The 17,760-nt window shown below is 37.9% G+C and overlaps 1 protein-coding gene across 1 annotated transcript; it reads right to left on the bottom strand.

Moving 5' to 3' along the window:
• Positions 1-500: 500 nt before the first annotated feature.
• On the bottom strand, positions 501-5,339 carry LOC135198515 (leukocyte surface antigen CD53-like). The gene is made up of 5 exons (XM_064226169.1): positions 4,755-5,339; positions 2,797-2,985; positions 2,362-2,535; positions 1,267-1,515; positions 501-1,040 (listed from the first exon to the last, which is right to left on the bottom strand). The coding sequence occupies exons 1-5, from the start codon at positions 4,803-4,805 to the stop codon at positions 984-986; spliced, it is 720 nt and encodes a 239-aa protein (XP_064082239.1). The 5' UTR covers positions 4,806-5,339; the 3' UTR covers positions 501-983.
• Between the last annotated feature and the right edge of the window lie 12,421 nt (positions 5,340-17,760).

Raw genomic sequence — 17,760 nt, 5'->3', positions numbered from 1 at the left:
GAACCTTGTTTTTTTTTTTTTTTTTTTTTACTTTTGTACCCTGGTGCTTAGGAATGGGCGATTTGTTTATGGGCATTAGTGTCCTACCAGGTGGTTCCATGATTTATGGTTTAGATTTTGTATCTGTAAAAATGCTAAGTGAAAAATTACACTTTATTGTTGTGCAGTGGGTTAGATTTAAGTCACCTCCGAAATATATTTTGTCATACTATTTGCACAAGGGATTTTTTTTTTTTTTAGTACTCATTGTATAATTTTTTGCTAAAAGTAGCCAAGGAACCAGTAGCGTTACATTTTCACGAGATAAAAGTTTCGTGGACCTTGTGTTTTAAACCTGAAACTATTGAAATAATTTTTATACCTTAGCAGACAAGAGATATAGCACATTTCAAGTAGATGGATCTCTGGCTTAGCCATATGTTCACGTCTGCGATCACAAATATAAATCAGTGTGCATATATTCATGTTAAAGAAATCTTTAAGGTTAAAGGAAACCGAACTTTAATAAAAAAACATTTTAATAAATCTCACAAACCATAAGGGTATTTTCAGTTTTCTCCAAACAAAAAGATCATGGAATGGACGTTTGATGTAATATATTAAGAGAAACACTATACAGTATAAACGACTAGGTTAACAGGTAGCTACTTCATTAAGAAAATAGTCTTTTTATTGTATCAAACCAAAGAGCTTACGATCTTCTACCGTTCCGTAACAGTATTTACATGTAGTGGTAGATTTGCTGAACTGCTCAAGGAGCAGCACTTTGTGCACAGAAGGCAGTGTGATAAATCTGAATACTATTACTGCCTTTGTATTAAAAATAAAATAGCCATGTCACATTTCCGTACTTAGCCACACTTAAAATATAACCCATGCACTGAATACTCCCTTTTCACGTTACCGTACTTAAAAAATACCCTCTCTTTTATTGTTCCTTTGAAGAACAAACACAGACATTACCTACAGCATGTATCAGCCACTTATGCGTAATGGCTAGATTTGTTTGCGATGCCGCAGGCACAGCTGATGCTCAGGAGCTGGAGAAGAAACGGAAGAAAAGTTAGAAACCTAATAACTAACGTTTTATGCCAATCATTTTTCATCTTGATTTGGGTATTACTTCAACAATATTCATTTCAGATTTATATATCACCTAACATGAAATAAAATCTTCTTTGGGCCAATATACAGTACTCAAGCAAAGACCATTTGCAGTGATTTTAACAGTCAGCAGAAGCTATATATATATAAACTTCTTCCTACCTGCACAAGCGCAAGAGCAATGCAAACCACCCCGAGACCAATGGTGACTCCTTGGATGTCTTCTTTGATGGCATCGTAACAACCTTGAGTGTGGATAAGCTGGTCAATTTCAGACGGAGATTTGTAGAGGACCCCTTGACCACAGCCGTCCGCCATAATCTTGCAACATCCATCAGCTACATTACCAGTACCTTTGCCGTAATTGTATTCACTCCAGTCAGTGTAGTTGTTAACCCCGCAGCACTTCAGCTGTATTAAAAAAGGAAACAATAATATTTAAGTCCACTGGCAACTTGAAAAGCAAGTTTGAAAATGTCTCGTTTGGAAATTTAAATGTTACAAGGGTTTTGCATGGGATAGGTGTTTTTACGTTGCATGGAATAAGTGGTTATTCAGCAACGGGACCAACGGCATTACGTGGCTTCCGAACCACGTCGAGAGTGAGCTTCTAATCACCAGAAATACACCTCTCACACCCCTCAGTGGAATGGCCGAGAATCGAACTTGTTCCTTGAATGATTTAGAAACTGACCCAGAAAGTCGCAATTGTTGTAATTGCCTAGAATGTCACATTGTTATCATTGCCCAGAAAGTCACAGATTGCTACTCTTACCCAGAAAGTCTCAGATTGTTGTAACTGCCCAGAATGTCACAGATTAACATTATTGCCCAGAAAGTCATAATTGTTATAACTTCCCAGAATGTCACAGATTATCATCATTGCCCAGGAAGTCATAATATTAATACTGCCCATAAAGTCACTGTTGCCATTGCCCAGAAAGTCACAGATTGCTATACTTGCCCAGAAAGTCACAGATTGCTATACTTGCCCAGAAAGTCACAGATCGTTATAATTGCCCAGAAAGTCACTGATAGTTATAATTGCCCAGAAAGTCACAGATTGTTATAATTGCCCAGAAAGTCACAGATTGTTATAATTGCCCAGAAAGTCACAGATTGTTATAATTGCCCAGAAAGTCACAGATTGTTATAATTGCCCAGAAAATCACAGATTGTTATAATTGCTCAGAAAGTCACAGATTGTTGTAGTTGCCCCAGAAAGCCACATTGTTCTAATAGCAACATCACACTTACATCATACTGAGCGTGATCAAGGGATTCCTTCAGAGCCTTGTCTCCATTGCCGTATTGCTCGAAAATATCGCCCATTCCATCCTTAATGATGTTTTCGGCTTGGTTTGTGTAGACAAGAATCAGGATGCCAAGGACGACCTCTGCTATCAAAAGGATTAAAACTATGGCAGCATACTGTGGAAGGGAAATCAAATTTGAATTAGTAATAAGCTTATAGAAATTGCAGAATGTCATCTGCAAATTTTTTAAGGGGAGCGGAAAATAGATTTGTAGTGAAAAAATTGTACACGAGATTCTATTATCAATAAACTAAAACTTTGTAATTATTGCAGGTCCAAAGATCAATCCAATTTTGGGCTTATTGTAGGCCCAACAAATTTTAAGGCAAACACATTCAAGTATTTATTAAGATCTAGAATAAGAAATTGAACTTACTGTCTTGAGCATGCAAGAGTTTTCCTTGAGGGCACCACAGCATCCCAGGAAGCCGATCAGAAGAATAAGGAGTCCGGCGATGAGAATTATGATAGGCAAGGAAAGAACGCCTTGTTGCAGGAGGGCGCCATACACATTATCCTTGGAGATGACCAAGGATGCTAGTACTACAACTGCAACCCCAATGCCCTGTAAATCGAAATAGACACATTATCATTAACACTAAATACAACTCGTGCAAAACTACTACGGGCTGCTCTATGAGCAAGAGCACGTGCTGGCATAAGGCCAACCTAATCTTAAATAACAACGGTGGAAAACTAGAAATCATTGGGCCCACCTTCTTTTAATGGCAATTTGCTAATTGTGAGTTTTACCTCAACATATTTCCGATGAAACTTAAATCATGTATACAGTTGTCACCTAAGGAATAGATCTTTTACCAAATGTCTTATTTGTGATAACAGTTAAGGTAAAGGTGCTACATGGGACTACTACTCCAGATAGTTATTATCCACGTAATGGTACCGTTTTATTAAAATACTTAAATGCAGATATGTATGATTTAAATACCTAGATCACTTATCTTAATAAAAAAAATTAGGTTGCCATTTAAAAGCACTACACACTAGTTGCTACTTGAGCCTACGCTCTCTTATTCGAACTGCTTAGTTTTAGTTAAAAAAAAAAAAAAAAAATGAGCATCAATTACAAAACTTGTTTGGGTAATTTCCACTAACTGCCCACAGCCAGAAGCAACCTGGGTATAACCGGTTTACAGTTGTTACATTAGATTCGTTTTCTCTCTCTCTCCTTTTAAATTCAACCTAGGGCTGAGCTGCTACCATTCTTAAGGGCGTAAGATATTTTTTATCATTTCATCAAAATAATTAGTATTTACAACAGCAGAGAGTGGGGTGGGGTGGTGTGGTGTTAGGTGTACCATATTTGTAAATGTTAATATATTTCCAACTAAATATGCGCATTTCGTCTACAGGAAATTTTTAGATTTTTACTTTAAACTGTCTATTTTGACAAATTAACAACGATGGCTGTATAAAAAAAAATGTCTTCACTATAGTCTATGGAATAATAAAAGGCAATCTCCCTGTGACAGAGTCATTATTTAAGATAAGGGGATTATGAGTTAAGCTTAAAATCATCAGGGCTATCCCTTCCAGTTTAGATATTATTCTATGATACCAGAAATCAAGCTTCAAATTGGGAATGGGTTAAAAAATAATTCCTTATAAAGCCTTGCATATTGGGTACGGGAATTCAATTTCCTACAGTTAAAAGGGAAAATCAAAAGAAAGAAGTAAACTTAGCGCAACCTCTCTTATTAGTCTCATTAAAGGACAGAAATTAGCTCTTCTTGAGATACTAATAAAATTAAATTCTAGTCTTTACATATTTCAGGCAATTCAAAACACCTTTAGGCCCATAAATACGCTCTTGTGTTTTGGTCTAGCCAAGTCCCATGTGATAACAGCATATTGAAACCCGCAGATTTTCACTTGGCCTAACATCAAACTGACCACCAACACATTCGTACATATTTTATCTCTAATAATTAAAAAACTAGTAAAACAAGTTGCATTTTCAATAACACATTAAAAATTAAAAAAAAATTAAAACATCCGCTGATTAGTAGTACTCCATGACATTTTTCAAAATCAGCAAACCCGTCATAAGGTAAGCCAGAAACTTTGTAGAAGCCATTTTTAACTCTGATATCACTTATATAAACAGTCTTTGTAGTTCAGTTAATTTAACACAAGTACAGCCTCGTTATAGAAAACCAAAGGCTTTAACACCGACCGAAGAGTCTAGCTTTCCAATTATATAGCAATATGGCGAGATTCACAGCATTAGGATGGAGGGTGAAGCGATCTCCATGCTCACAAAAGAAAAAAAAAAAAAAACTTTCACATCCAACAAAGTCTTTCGATACTCACAAACACTAGAAAATTGATGACAAACAGGGAGAATTTGTTACAACACCCCATCTTGAAGTGTCTTTAACGGCACAGAAAACAAAGGAACTTTTCGTTTCGTAAGGCGAATAAACTTGCTGCGGCGGTGTATCCTCCACGAGATCTGAGTGCGCACTGACTGAATTTGCTGTTCGTTCGCTCACTTCACTGTTCAGGATCTCTCTCGGTTCTGTCGCGGACGACGTGAGCGATGTCAAGTGAACCGTTCCGTTCCGAACGGGGAATTCCAAACTTCGGCAACGTGTTGCTTTTCGTCGTGGGCAGGTCGGCCGTTAAGGAAAAAACTCCGGAGTAGCAAATAGTTATTGAAATGATTGTCAGTTAATGGTATAGTTTCCAATTCCCTCCTCTCTTAAAACAAACTTCGATTATTTTCTACTATATTCCCAAACATGCACAGGTTGTAATGTAGAATTCACTGGAATGTATCACCAATGAAAACTTAATTTAAAGTATCGTTTTGCACTCTATATCGTGTGTTAAAGGTCCAGTGTCTTTAGTAAATGCTTAGAAAACTGGCGCTTCAGTATTCACCGCCGTTGACAAAAGCTGAGGTAGGTCGTATGTTTGAGGCGATTCTGGATGTCGGAATATATATACTTCGACAAACACTTGTGTCATGTGACCAGCATCACCCACCTTGCGAGTCGCAGCTTTCTTCATTAGTTACCTCAATTCATCGTTCATCGGAGATATTTATTTCGCAATTACTTGTTTGTTTCAAGTTCGAGTTTTCCTTTGTTTTATGTCTTTGATGGAAGTTGAATTTATTGCATTTCCTCGATTATTAATATTTCTTTCATTTCGTCTGTGACCGTTTGTGTGGTATAAGTAGTATGTTTGGTTGAGCGGTATGAAATGAAATTGAACGAAAACTCTAAAACCCAGAGATAGTGGTTATGACTCAGCCGTATCCTATACGGCGGCAGAACAACCCTGTTTTCGGTGAACGAAAAAGTAAGAAAAAAAAACTGCGTTTGTATAATTATCAGGTATATTTCTTTGTCTTAATGTATGACGAAATAGCATTGTGGTTATATTTGATGAACTTCGTAAATATGAATGTAAGAGAACGTAACTGAACGTTATCGGTTGTTATTTTTCCCGGGGAACGAGATTATTTGTTAAATTGAATGATTTGGTTGGAAACCAAAAGTAAGGTCAATTAAGATATTTAGAATTCTCTCTCTCTCTCTCTCTCTCTCTCTCTCTCTCTCTCTCTCTCTCTCTCTCTCTCAGATTCTGATAAGCACTGCTCTGTTATTTTTCGTCTCAAGAGGATAATTATAGTTAGCATCCAGTGCTGAAAATTGGTTGTATTTTTCTAGTCTCAAAAGAAAAGGTTCATCGTCCGGCAAAACAGAGATGAACGACCAGGTTACACTTGCTACATATTTTGAGGCACGTGATTTATAAACACCTGCCCCTGTTATACGCATTAGAAAGTGGTGCATTTCCAACACGACTTGAATTTCCCATTTTTAGGAAGAGTGCATTTTACTTATTATTGCAGTCATGCTTTGAGCACTGAAATCAATGGTCTAATTTTGGAAGGTCCGTGTTCCCATCGGGAAGGGAAAGATGTTATGTATTTTCGTCATTTAAAAAAGCATTATTAATATAATTGTTTTTGGTATTACGAAGAGTTATCGATAAAAGTGACATCATACATATCTTTCGTCAATTGGAATCATGGCGTCCCAAATCGCCGTGATTCATAGGTCTATAAAAGAAAGATTAAAGTCACTGAGTTCCGGTATTGAGCAATTCCTGTAGCAAGAAATCATACCTCTTAATCTTGATTTAGGAAGTTTCCAAGGAGTGAATGGATTTCTCATTCTTTGACGTCATAGGTGCTCTGCCCAATGGGAGAAGGAGAACATCGTCTATGACGTCAAGCACAGGTTATGACGTAGGATGTGGTAAAATCGTGCTCTGTAATAAGAATTTTCTTCAGGTGATTGTAATGTCAAGTTAGCAAATCTTTGCTCTCTACATGACATGGATAACAAAATGTTTTGTAATGAGTTTCGTGGATATTTTCAAGCTGACAAACGAAGCGTCGTAATCCCGAATCAATATTAAGTCATTGGCAACTGAAGCAACCATTGTGGTGTGGCCATGACTCTGGTCTTCATATCTTTACCCACCTCCGTATATCCAGTGACGTCAGCAGAATTCATCCCTCGTGTTGCTCATGCTCTTGTGACGATTACATGGGAGTTATTTATAGACGCAAAATCTTTAGTCTCATACGTAGATGCGTAACTGTTTATTAAATTTTTCGTTTCCCTTCCGATCGTTCTTTCTTGCCCAGTGGTTGCACCAACTAAAGTTTCTCCAGGAGTCCTCTGTTGAAGGTCAAGATGGTTGGTTGGTTGGTTGGTTACCCGCCGTGGCTTTCGCTCTTTGCATCTTTCTCGCTTTCGTTTTAGTGTAAAACTCTCTCTCTCTCTCTCTCTCTCTCTCTCTCTCTCTCTCTCTCTCTCCGTGTGTGTGCGTGCGTGTGTGTGCGATAGCATCTTGGTAGAGGAGGAGTGTCCATGTAAGAAGTAACTTGTGGGGGGGGGGGGGGGGGGAGAGTGTTGCTGGCCGCTGATCGAATGAATTTCCTCTGATTCAATCCTGTAGGGGATGACATCCGATTCAGGAGAGCTATAATCGAAACGGGCTCGCCATCCAGAGGTCCACATCAGGCGTCTGGTACCCCAAGGCCCAAACAAAAGGAGTTCTCTGCTTAATCTAATTCATTCCACCAAGATGGCCGACCCGGCCTATAAACAAAAGAAATAGTTTAACATTTTAAAATGCTTCATTTTTTGAGAAGTAAAAAGGAGGTCCCATTACGGATATTGCAAAGACCTTCACCTGAATAGCTGAAGGAAGTTACAGAAGTTTCTGGAATGCCCATTCGTCGACTTTGTTAAAAGAAAAAAAAGGAACTGGGAAAATGTTATCATGTAAACAATAAATAACTGCGTGCGTGTTATTATTATTATTATATTATTATTATTATTATTATTATTATTATTATTATTATTATTATTATTATTCCCAAAAAGCATTGTAATGAAAGAAAATAAAAGAAACCAAAATATCTTCAACGCCATTTCTTAGGACAATGGGTCTGGATAAAACCATAAACAAAAGACTACGTTAAGGGGACAATTTGAATCGCTAATAGACTTACCTGGGCTGCTTTTTTCAACCTGCCACATCCTGGCAATTTAATAGTGTTTGATGACTGTATTCCACTCCGTAGTTTTAAAACTGAGGTAGATTTAAGAACGTGTGGCATGCAAAACACTGCCTTATTTTTAAGTATGTTTGGCCAGTTGAACTGTGTAATATCCCCCAAGAAATGTTTGATGCAACTGGAATACATGTTGAAAAAGGGTTCCATGCAACGTAAAAACACCATACAAACAAACAAACAAACAATATGTTGATAATAGGGCGAGTTTTTTTATTGGCAGAAATGTATCTTGCTTGGTCAGAGTCCAGAGGTCCACAGCAAACGTCTTATCCCCCTATTTGTATTTTAATAATTTACTAACATTTTACTTACAATTTTATGTTTATTATTTTGTTAATTTATTTTTTGCTGTTTCTATTTCCCCTGACCTTCTCTTTCTAGCGAACACCTTATTCTTTTATAGCTTGAATTTCAAGCCAATGGACCCAGAGGTGGGCTGTTCCCTATGAATAGGGTTCATCTGATTAATTCTACTACTACTAATACTACTACTAATACTACTACTAATAATAATAATGATAATGCTTTATCACTCTTTGTGAAGGACCCGTGCTGCCATAAGCCAGCTTCATCTGAACTACATACACCAACTGAATTTGATTGTGTTGTAAGATTTCCATTCATAAAAAGCTCAGAGTCAGAGTAAACAGACTGAGAAAGAGCAGTTGGAAATAGTCTGCGAACAGAAGGAAATGCTAGGAGGGAGAAGTGGACTTCATATGGCTGAATATTTGGGTAAAGCAAAGAAATAAGCTGGTGTTATTAGATGAAGGAGACAGATGTCATTATGAAAAATGTGTGGAGGGCCCTCCCGCCCAAAAAAAAAAAAAAAAAAAAAAAAAAAAAAAAAAAAAAAAAAAAAAAAAAAAAAGCTAAAGCAAAGAAATAAGCTGATGTTATTAGATGAAGGAGACAGATGTCATTATGAAAAATGTATGAAAGCCCCCCCCCCCCAAAAAAAAAAAAAAATAATAATAAAAAGCTAAAGCAAAGATATAAGCTGATGTTATTAGATGAAGGAGACAGATGTTATTATGAAAAATGCATGAGGCCCCCCTCACAAGAGTTGCAGCGTTATGGTGTTGATGCAAGTCGCCGAAGAGGACTTTACGTAGAAGGAAACCACGTCAAGTGGTAGTGCCGTCAGTGCATCTCTCGCTGTGCACTGTAGACATTACTAACGGCTGTTAGCAGCGTTCCGTCGACCTTAGTAGCACCTACTTTTTAGCCTTTTAATTTACCTCCATTTCGCATCATTTCTTAAATCTTGCTGTCCAGCCACTCTAACTTTGTTTTACTGTCTATAACACTGAATGGCTGAAAGTGTCCTAACGCTTTGCTTTATGAAAAGGCTAGGACGTATGAAGCGATTGTTGAACCAACTCTACATCATGGAAGTGACGTGTCGATGTTGATTGCCAGTGAAAAAAGAAAGAAAAATGAAGGTTGGTACAATTGAGATAAACTGTCTGTGCGGTACTTGTGAAGCAAGAAGTCGAGAACTTTTTAGTTTATTAGTACTATTCAGAAGAGGAACGCTATTCATATGGAACAAGCCTACAGGGCCATTGACTTGAAATTCAAGCTGCCAAAGAATTTGGTGTTCATTAGGAAGAAGAACTAAATGGAATGACAGAATTACGATTTACTGAGGCGGTTTGGTGGAAATGGTGCATGATTTGAAAGTCGTGAGAGAAAAGCGTTAAAGAAAAAAAAGGCCTTAACATACCGGGAGCTAGAGAATGCAAACAGAATAGATATGATCAGCGCTGTTTGTTTGCGCTAGCTGGGCTGTCGACGCACTGCTGATGGAACATCTGCGCGAGCATATAAAAGAGTAAAAGTTGTGGAAATTTTCTGAGCAGGGGCATCACCTCCAAAGTCAAGTATATCTTAGTTTAATCAGACCACCGAGCTGATTAGCAGCTCTCCTAGGGCTGGCCCGAAGGATTAGATATTTTTGACGTGGCTAAGAGTCAATTGGTTACCTAGCAACGGGACCTACAGCTTATTGTGGGATCCGAACCACATTTTATCGAGAAACGAATTTCTATCACCAAAAATAAATTCCTCTGGTTCCGCAGTAAAGTTCTTGAAATCTCATATTTCTCAAGAGCGAACTCCTGTTAGAGAGAGTTGACCGTCCGTAAGATTGATTGATTGATTTATATAGACTTTTGGCCTACATGCCAAGCACTGGGACCTATGAGACCATTCAGCGCTGAAACGGAAATGGACAGTGAAAAAGTTTGAAAGATGTAACAGAAGGAAAATATCAAAGCAGTTGCACTATGAATGGAGGTACAGCAAAAGGAACGAGAGGGGTTTGCGGCTAGTGGCCGAAGGGTCGCTGCAATAGAACCTTGAGTAATGGCTACATTGCACTGGATGAGGTGCACTGAACCCCCCCCCCCTCTCTCTCTCTCTCTCTCTCTCTCTCTCTCTCTCTCTCACACGTTGGTTGTCTTCGGCGCACTTATAATAGCAGAGTATCAGCATTTTAAGTACCGAATACAGTCGTCCTTTTTGTTACAAGATGTGTGCGGTGTGACGAGGCGGTGAACTTGACGGTGCGGAGAGCAGTTGTGATGATAACAGCCTATATGCATATGCTGCAAGGGATGAACAACTATCAGAGCTTCCCTGAAATAATATCTCTCTCTCTCTCTCTCTCTCTCTCTCTCTCTCTCCTCTCTCTCTCAGGTCTTTTAAACTTTTTTAAATAGTTAAGTCAAATGTGAAATAGCAACTTTACAAAAGGTAATGACAATTTCGATCTCTCTCTCTCTCTCTCTCTCTCTCCAGGTCTTTTAAATCTCTTTATAAAGTTTAAAATAGAAAAAGGTGAGCCAAAAGTGATGTAGAAACTTTACAAAAGGTAATCTCTCTCTCTCTCTCTCTCTCTCTCTCTCTCTCTCTCTCTCTCTCTCCAGGTCTTTTATATCTCTTTAAAAAGTTGAGCTAAATGTGAAATAAAATTTTACGAAAGGTAATGACAATTTCAGTCTGTGTGTGTGTGTGTGTGTGCGTGTGAAGGCGGAGGTCAACAGAAGCCGAAGCTTGGATGAATTTCTGAACCGAATTTGTATTCTTAGGATTTGCGGCTGATGAATTTGTACAGCGGCGAATGAGAGTCGAAGGTGTTACGATGAATTATCAGAGGAGACTCATGTCTCGAGTAAGAATTAACGGTGCTGTGCATATTATAAGGCAGACTTCGGTCCGTATGACGCTATATGCAGCAAGAGACCGAAATAGAGCAGCAGCCTGCGGGTTGGGGGAGGGGGTGGGGGTTGTTCCGATTGTATAGTGTCTTATTCTTGTAATCCAGGGGAGAAAGATATTAAAGAAGAAAATGCTACCAAAAGGAGCAGAAGAGTCTCGCATCGAAATAAATTCAGCATCAGCTTATGACAACTTTTTAATTTCTTTTTCTGTAGGATTGCCTACTCATCTTAGATTTCATTAAGATAATTATGCGGTCTGTGTAAAAACAAACAAACAGCTAAAACCAGAGAAAAATGTATCTCGCTTCCATGCAGCTTTGTGTGTGGACTGGTGAACTGATGCATTCATCAGCTTGTATAAAAGAACTAAGAATACAAAGATTTCAAACGTGTTCTGTGGTTTCGATAGTTTTTTTTTAATATATTGCTCATGAATCCATCCGCTTCTGCATGTATGCATAGGGCCGAGCAGCTCAGCCTTGATTTGAGGTCTTGGTTCAGACGAACAAAATTCCGATGTTTTGTCCCTTAAAATTCGAACCTCCCAAAGTAATTTCACCTACAGAAACACTGTTGCAGATCTGTTCGTCGGAACCAACAGTGGTCCACCCAACCCTCAGCGGTCCAGATTTAACTTACACCATAGACTGGTGTAGGCGTGCTGGCTGAGGGCCATTACGTAAAGGTAACAGTCAAGGTCCTTTAAATATACTCCGTTGAAGGACCTTGGCAGCAGTCACTCAGCCATCTTTCGGTGACCAATTTCCTTATGAATTTTGAGTAGCAGTATTCAATAAAGCCATTCATTTATTCAAATAGCATTATGAACTTTGAGTAAGGATCTTTGATGTCTGTATTCAGACCTTAGGGAAGGACATTTGATATCTGTATTCAAACCTTAAGTAAGGACATTTGATGTCTGTATTCAGACCTTAAGTAAGGACATTTGATGCCTGTATTCAGACCTGAAGCAAGGGCATTTGATGTCTGTATTCAGACCTTAAGTAAGGAAATTTGATGTCTGTATTCAGACCTTAAGTAAGGACCTTTGATGCATGTATTCAGACCTTAAGTAAGGACATTTGATGTCTGTATTCCATTCAGACCTTGAACAAGTAAGGGACCTTTGATTGTTCTGAATTCTGACCTTAAGTAAGGTCATTTGATGTCTGTAATCAGACCTTAAGTAAGGATATTTGATGTCTGTATTCAGACCTTAAGTAAGGACATTTGATGTTTGTATTAAGACCTTAAGTAAGGACATTTGATGTCTGTATTCAGACCTTAAGTAAGGGACCTTGATGTCTGGTATTCAGACCTTAAGTAAGGGAACCATTGATTTCTTATTCAAAACTTAAGTAGGTACTTTGATTGACGTATTCAGACCTTGAAGTAAGGACATTTGATGTCTGTATTCAGACCCTAAGTAAGGACATTTGATGTCTGTATTCAGACCTTAAATAAGGACATTTGATGTCTGTATTCAGACCTTTAAGTAAGGGACATTTGATGTCGTTTATTCCAGACCTTAAGTAAGGACATTTGATGTCTGTATTCAGACCTTAAGTAAGGACATTTGATGCCTGTATTCAGACCTTAAGTAAGGACATTTGATGTCTGTATTCAGACCTTAAGTTAGGCATTTGGAATGACTTGTAATTCAACCTAAGGAAGGACATTTGATGACCTGTATTCAGACCTTAAGTAAGGACATTTGATTTCTTTGTATTCAACCTTAAGGAAGGACCTTTGATGCCTGTATTCATACCTTAAGTTAGGACAATTTGATGTCTGTATTCAGCCTTTAAGTAAGGACGATTTGATGTCCTGTATTCAGAACCTTAAGTAAGGACATTTGATGTCTGTATTCAGACCTTAAGTAAGGACATTTGATGTCTGTATTCAGACCTTAAGGAAGGACCTTTGATGCCTGTATTCAGACCTTAAGTAAGGACATTTGATGTCTGTATTCAGACCTTAAGTAAGGACATTTGATGTTTGTATTCAGACCTTAGGTAAGGACCATTTGATGACTGATTCAGACCTTTAAGTAAGGACATTTGATGTCTGTATTCAACCTTAAGGTTCGGACATTTGATTGTCTGTTATTCAGACCTTAAGGTAAGGAACATTTGATGTCCTGGTATTTCAGACCTTAAGTAAGGACATTTTATGTCTTATTCAGACCTTACGTAAGATTATTTTATGTCTGTATTCAGACCTTAAGTAAGGACATTTGATGTCTGTATTCAGACCTTAAGTAAGGACATTTGATGACTGTATTCAGACCTTAAGTAAGGACATTTGATGTCTGTATTCAGACCTTAAGTAAGGACATTTGATGTCTGTATTCAGACCTTAAGTAAGGACATTTGATGTCTGTATTCAGACCTTAAGTAAGGACATTTGATGTCTGTATTCAGACCTTAAAGTAAGGACTTTGATTGTCTTGTCAACCCTTAAGTAATTACAGTTGATGACCTTGTAATTCAGTAACCTTGAGTAAGGAAACCTTTGATGTCTGGTATTTCAGGACCTTAAGTAACGGGACATTTGATTGTCCCGTATTCAGACCTAAGGAAGACCTTTGTGTCTGTATTCAAGAACCTTAAGTAAGGCATTTGATGCCTTATTCAGACCTTCCAGTTAAGGACATTTGATTGCCTGTATTCTGACCTTAAGTAAGAAATTTGAGTGTCCTGTATCAACCTTAAGTAAGGACATTTGATGGCCTGTATGCAGACCTAGCAAGGACATTTGATGTCTGTATTCAGACCTTAAGTAAGGACTTTGATTTCCGTATTCAGACCTAAGAAGCAGGACATTTGATGTTTGTATTCAGACCTTCATTAAGGACTTTGATGCCTTAAATTCAGACCTGAAGCAAGGACATTTGTGTCTGTATTCAGACCTTAAGTAAGGACAATTTGATGTCTTGTAATTTCAGACTTAAGTTTAAGACATTTGATCTGTATTCAGACCTTAAGTAAGGATTTATTTGATTGTCGTATTCCAGACCTTAAGTAAGGACATTTGATGTCTGTATTCAGACCTTAAGTAAGGACATTTGATGTCTGTATTCAGACCTTAAGTAAGGACATTTGATGTCTGTATTCAGACCTTAAGTAAGGACATTTGATGTCTGTATTCAGACCTTAAGTTAAAGGAACATTTGCCGGGACTGTATTTCGACATTAAAAGTAAGGAATTTGAATGTCTGTATTTTCAGACCTTCAAGTAAGGATATTTGATGTTCCTATTCAAGACCTTAAGTTAAGGAATTTGAGAGTAAATTTCAGACCTTGAAGTAAGGACATTTGTGTCTGTATTCAGACCTAAGTAAGGACCATTTGATGTCTGTATTCAGACCTTAATGGAAGGACCTTGATTGTTCGTATTCAGACCTTAAGTAAGGACATTTGATGTATGTATTCAATTTACCTTAAGTAGGACCTTTGATGACCTGTATTCAGACCTTAAAGTAAGGAAATTTGAATGGACTGTATTCAGACCTGAAGGTAAGGACTGATGTTGTATTCAGACCTTAAGTAAGGACATTGGATGTCTGTATTCAGACCTTAAGTAAAGGACATTTTGATGTCTGGTAATTGACCTAAAGGTTTAAGGGACATGAATGTCTGTATTCCATTAACCTTTAAGGAAGGATTCTTTGATGTTGTAATCAGACATCAAGTAAGGATCTTTTATATGAATATTCGAGCTTTTAATCGAATAACCCTCTGAACGGAACTTTGATGAGACAGCCAAAACCACAATCCTACCGTAATGAAAACTACCACGTTTTTTTTTTTTTGTGTATCACATCAAGAGAATGATGAATTCCTGCAGTGTCGATATTCCTAAAGAAAATATGATAATTTTCCAACCTGCAATTGCGTGAGTTCCCACAATGCGGTATTGGTCTTGTGGAGGAACTAAAATACAGACCGATCGTTGCATGGGACCTCCATTTTTTTTCCTTCAAATATCTCGGTATGTTGCGTCATTCCTAAAACAGTATATTATTACGTGATTTTCCGTCACACGATATTGGGAATGATATTCAAGGTCATGTGATGTTATGCTTTAGTAATGATTAACATGACATAATATATGATGTAATGTGAATATATATATATTTATTTATATACTATATATATATATATATATATATATATATATATATATATATATATATATATATATTACATATATTACTAAAAAAAATTATCAAGTAGAATTCTTTCCGGGTGTCGCATTGTTCCTGAAGCATAATGAATTTTATATTAAACGGTAGTTGTGGCTTAGCATGTGTGTAGATTATATATATATATATATATATATATATATATATATATATATATATATATATATATATGTGTGTGTGTGTATTTGTGTGTCCAAAGGAAAATTGGGTTAGGACTTGAAAGAAACGACACTAGAGAAGAAGTATATGAGAGATTGCTGTTAACCCCGTTTCCTAAGCCGCTCGGTTTTCCAAGTTACCTTGAGATTTAATTAGGGTCTTTTACAGCTAATGTCATGTCGCCCATGCATACAGATTAATCTCATAATTGGAAAGCTTCCATGGAAAGGGATAATGATGATCTTCGAGACCATTTCGACCTAATCCTGACATCGCTTTTATTGGGCGTTTGGTTTCAAGGGAAATCGTCGTCAGTGACAAGAATGAGTATAAATTCCTTATCACTCACGAGAAACATCCTCGTCATTAAGAATAAGCATCGACGTTATTATGAATAAGCACGCTGACACTTGCGTCGTGCCCTGTTTTAAAGATACGTGCGAATAAATCGGCCTCAACGAAGTTAAATTGGATTAGAATGTCTTAGTTGTATACGTGATGTCACCTTGTCTTGTCCCCGTTCGGAGCGCGTCACCCAGCGCTGAATTGATGCGGGTCACGTCAACTTTGCACTGCTGGTGGTGTCTCTCACCAACATAGAGAGAAAGAGAGAGAGACATCTTTTGAGAATCTCTTGCTCAAGTGAATTGGATACGAGGCAGGAAGAAGGTAGGGCAGCAGTTTGAGCATCGGGATCAGAGATTAATTAGGGTCGTCTCACTCGTCTGTCTAGTCTGCGGAACTGGTCACACACCCCCTCACTCAGATTCATCGAGAGAGAGAGAGAGAGAGAGAGAGAGAGAGAGAGAGAGAGAGAGAGAATGTCTGGTGTTTCCAAGTTTCATGAAGTAGCATCTGGGAATGTAGGTCGGAGGGTCAGATGTTGCCAAATACTTTTATACCGACTCCTCTTGTTAAATGTGTGTATGGGAGAGAGAGAGAGAGAGAGAGAGAAAGAGAGAGAGAGTTTTAACACGACTTGATGCAATTTTCCTTGGTATAGATGTTGATGAATTTGAAATCGCCAGCCCTGCAGTTGTAGTCAGTGTGAAAATCCCAGAACGAAAAACGGAAATTTAGCTCCCTCTCCCTCCCTTAAAAAAAGAGGTGGGGGACATAAGTGCTTCCATTCGTTATCAGCATAACTTTGGAACTCAAGACTTGGACTTACGCAATGAGTTATAAAATTAGAGTGACAAACGTAGACATGATCTTACAGCATTCTGTCTCCGAATTCTAGCAGAAGATGCCAGTTGCAAGAAAAGGAAGCAGCGCGGACGACTTTGCTTCAACTTGTTGGTACGGCCTCACCAATTTGAATGGTTTAGGTCACGGATATTTTGGGATGGTGCGTGATGTATGCAGTGGGCATTTGGCTCGAGTTTTCATCCTATCACCCTTAAAGAGAGAATGTATGTAATCCTACTGCTGCCCTTCTTGAAGTTCAGCATTTGATTATTGCTTTGTTCATCAGATAGTACCAGTTTTGTTGGCGCTAGTGAGCGGGAAAATGAAAGTTACATTATATTGCTTTAAATGCCTTTTGTTTTTATTCGTCTTTTAATTATTTCCTTTTCGTTTTGTAAGGTAAAGATTTATTTTGTGTTATTTCACTTTTTTTTTTATTTGGTCTTGTATACTATCCTTGTATTTGTGAATCGAATTTTCAGAATTGCCTCATTAAGTATTTTATGAATACAAGTGGCCCAGTAGCAGTGTATTGAGAGTAATAAATTGAGTATTACTCAGAGGACCATAAACTGTCACAATGCTCCCTTTGTTTCCTTATCTTGTCTGTTGGAATTTTTGGGGGAATGAAGGACGCATTGCCAAACTGTATGACCCCACTTTACTCAAGGTTCCTTGGAGAGTGCCTCCTCCGGCCCCTGGCTGCAACCCCTTTTACTGTACTTCCTTTCATGTTCTCTTCCTTCCAACTTACTTGCCACCCTCTCCTAACAATTGATTCATAGTGCAACTGCTTTGAGGTTTTCCTCCTGTTACACCTTCCAAACCTTTTACTGCCAATTTCCGTTTCAGCGCTGAATGACCTCTAAGTACTTGGCTCTTGGCCTAAATTCTATATTCAATTTAATTCAATGTATGACCCAAAATAAG

Source organism: Macrobrachium nipponense, chromosome 22 (assembly GCF_015104395.2).
Source record: "Macrobrachium nipponense isolate FS-2020 chromosome 22, ASM1510439v2, whole genome shotgun sequence".
Lineage (NCBI taxonomy): Eukaryota > Metazoa > Arthropoda > Malacostraca > Decapoda > Palaemonidae > Macrobrachium > Macrobrachium nipponense.
The sequence above is the reverse complement of the archived record's forward strand: the minus strand, read 5'-3'. Positions and strand labels throughout refer to the sequence as shown.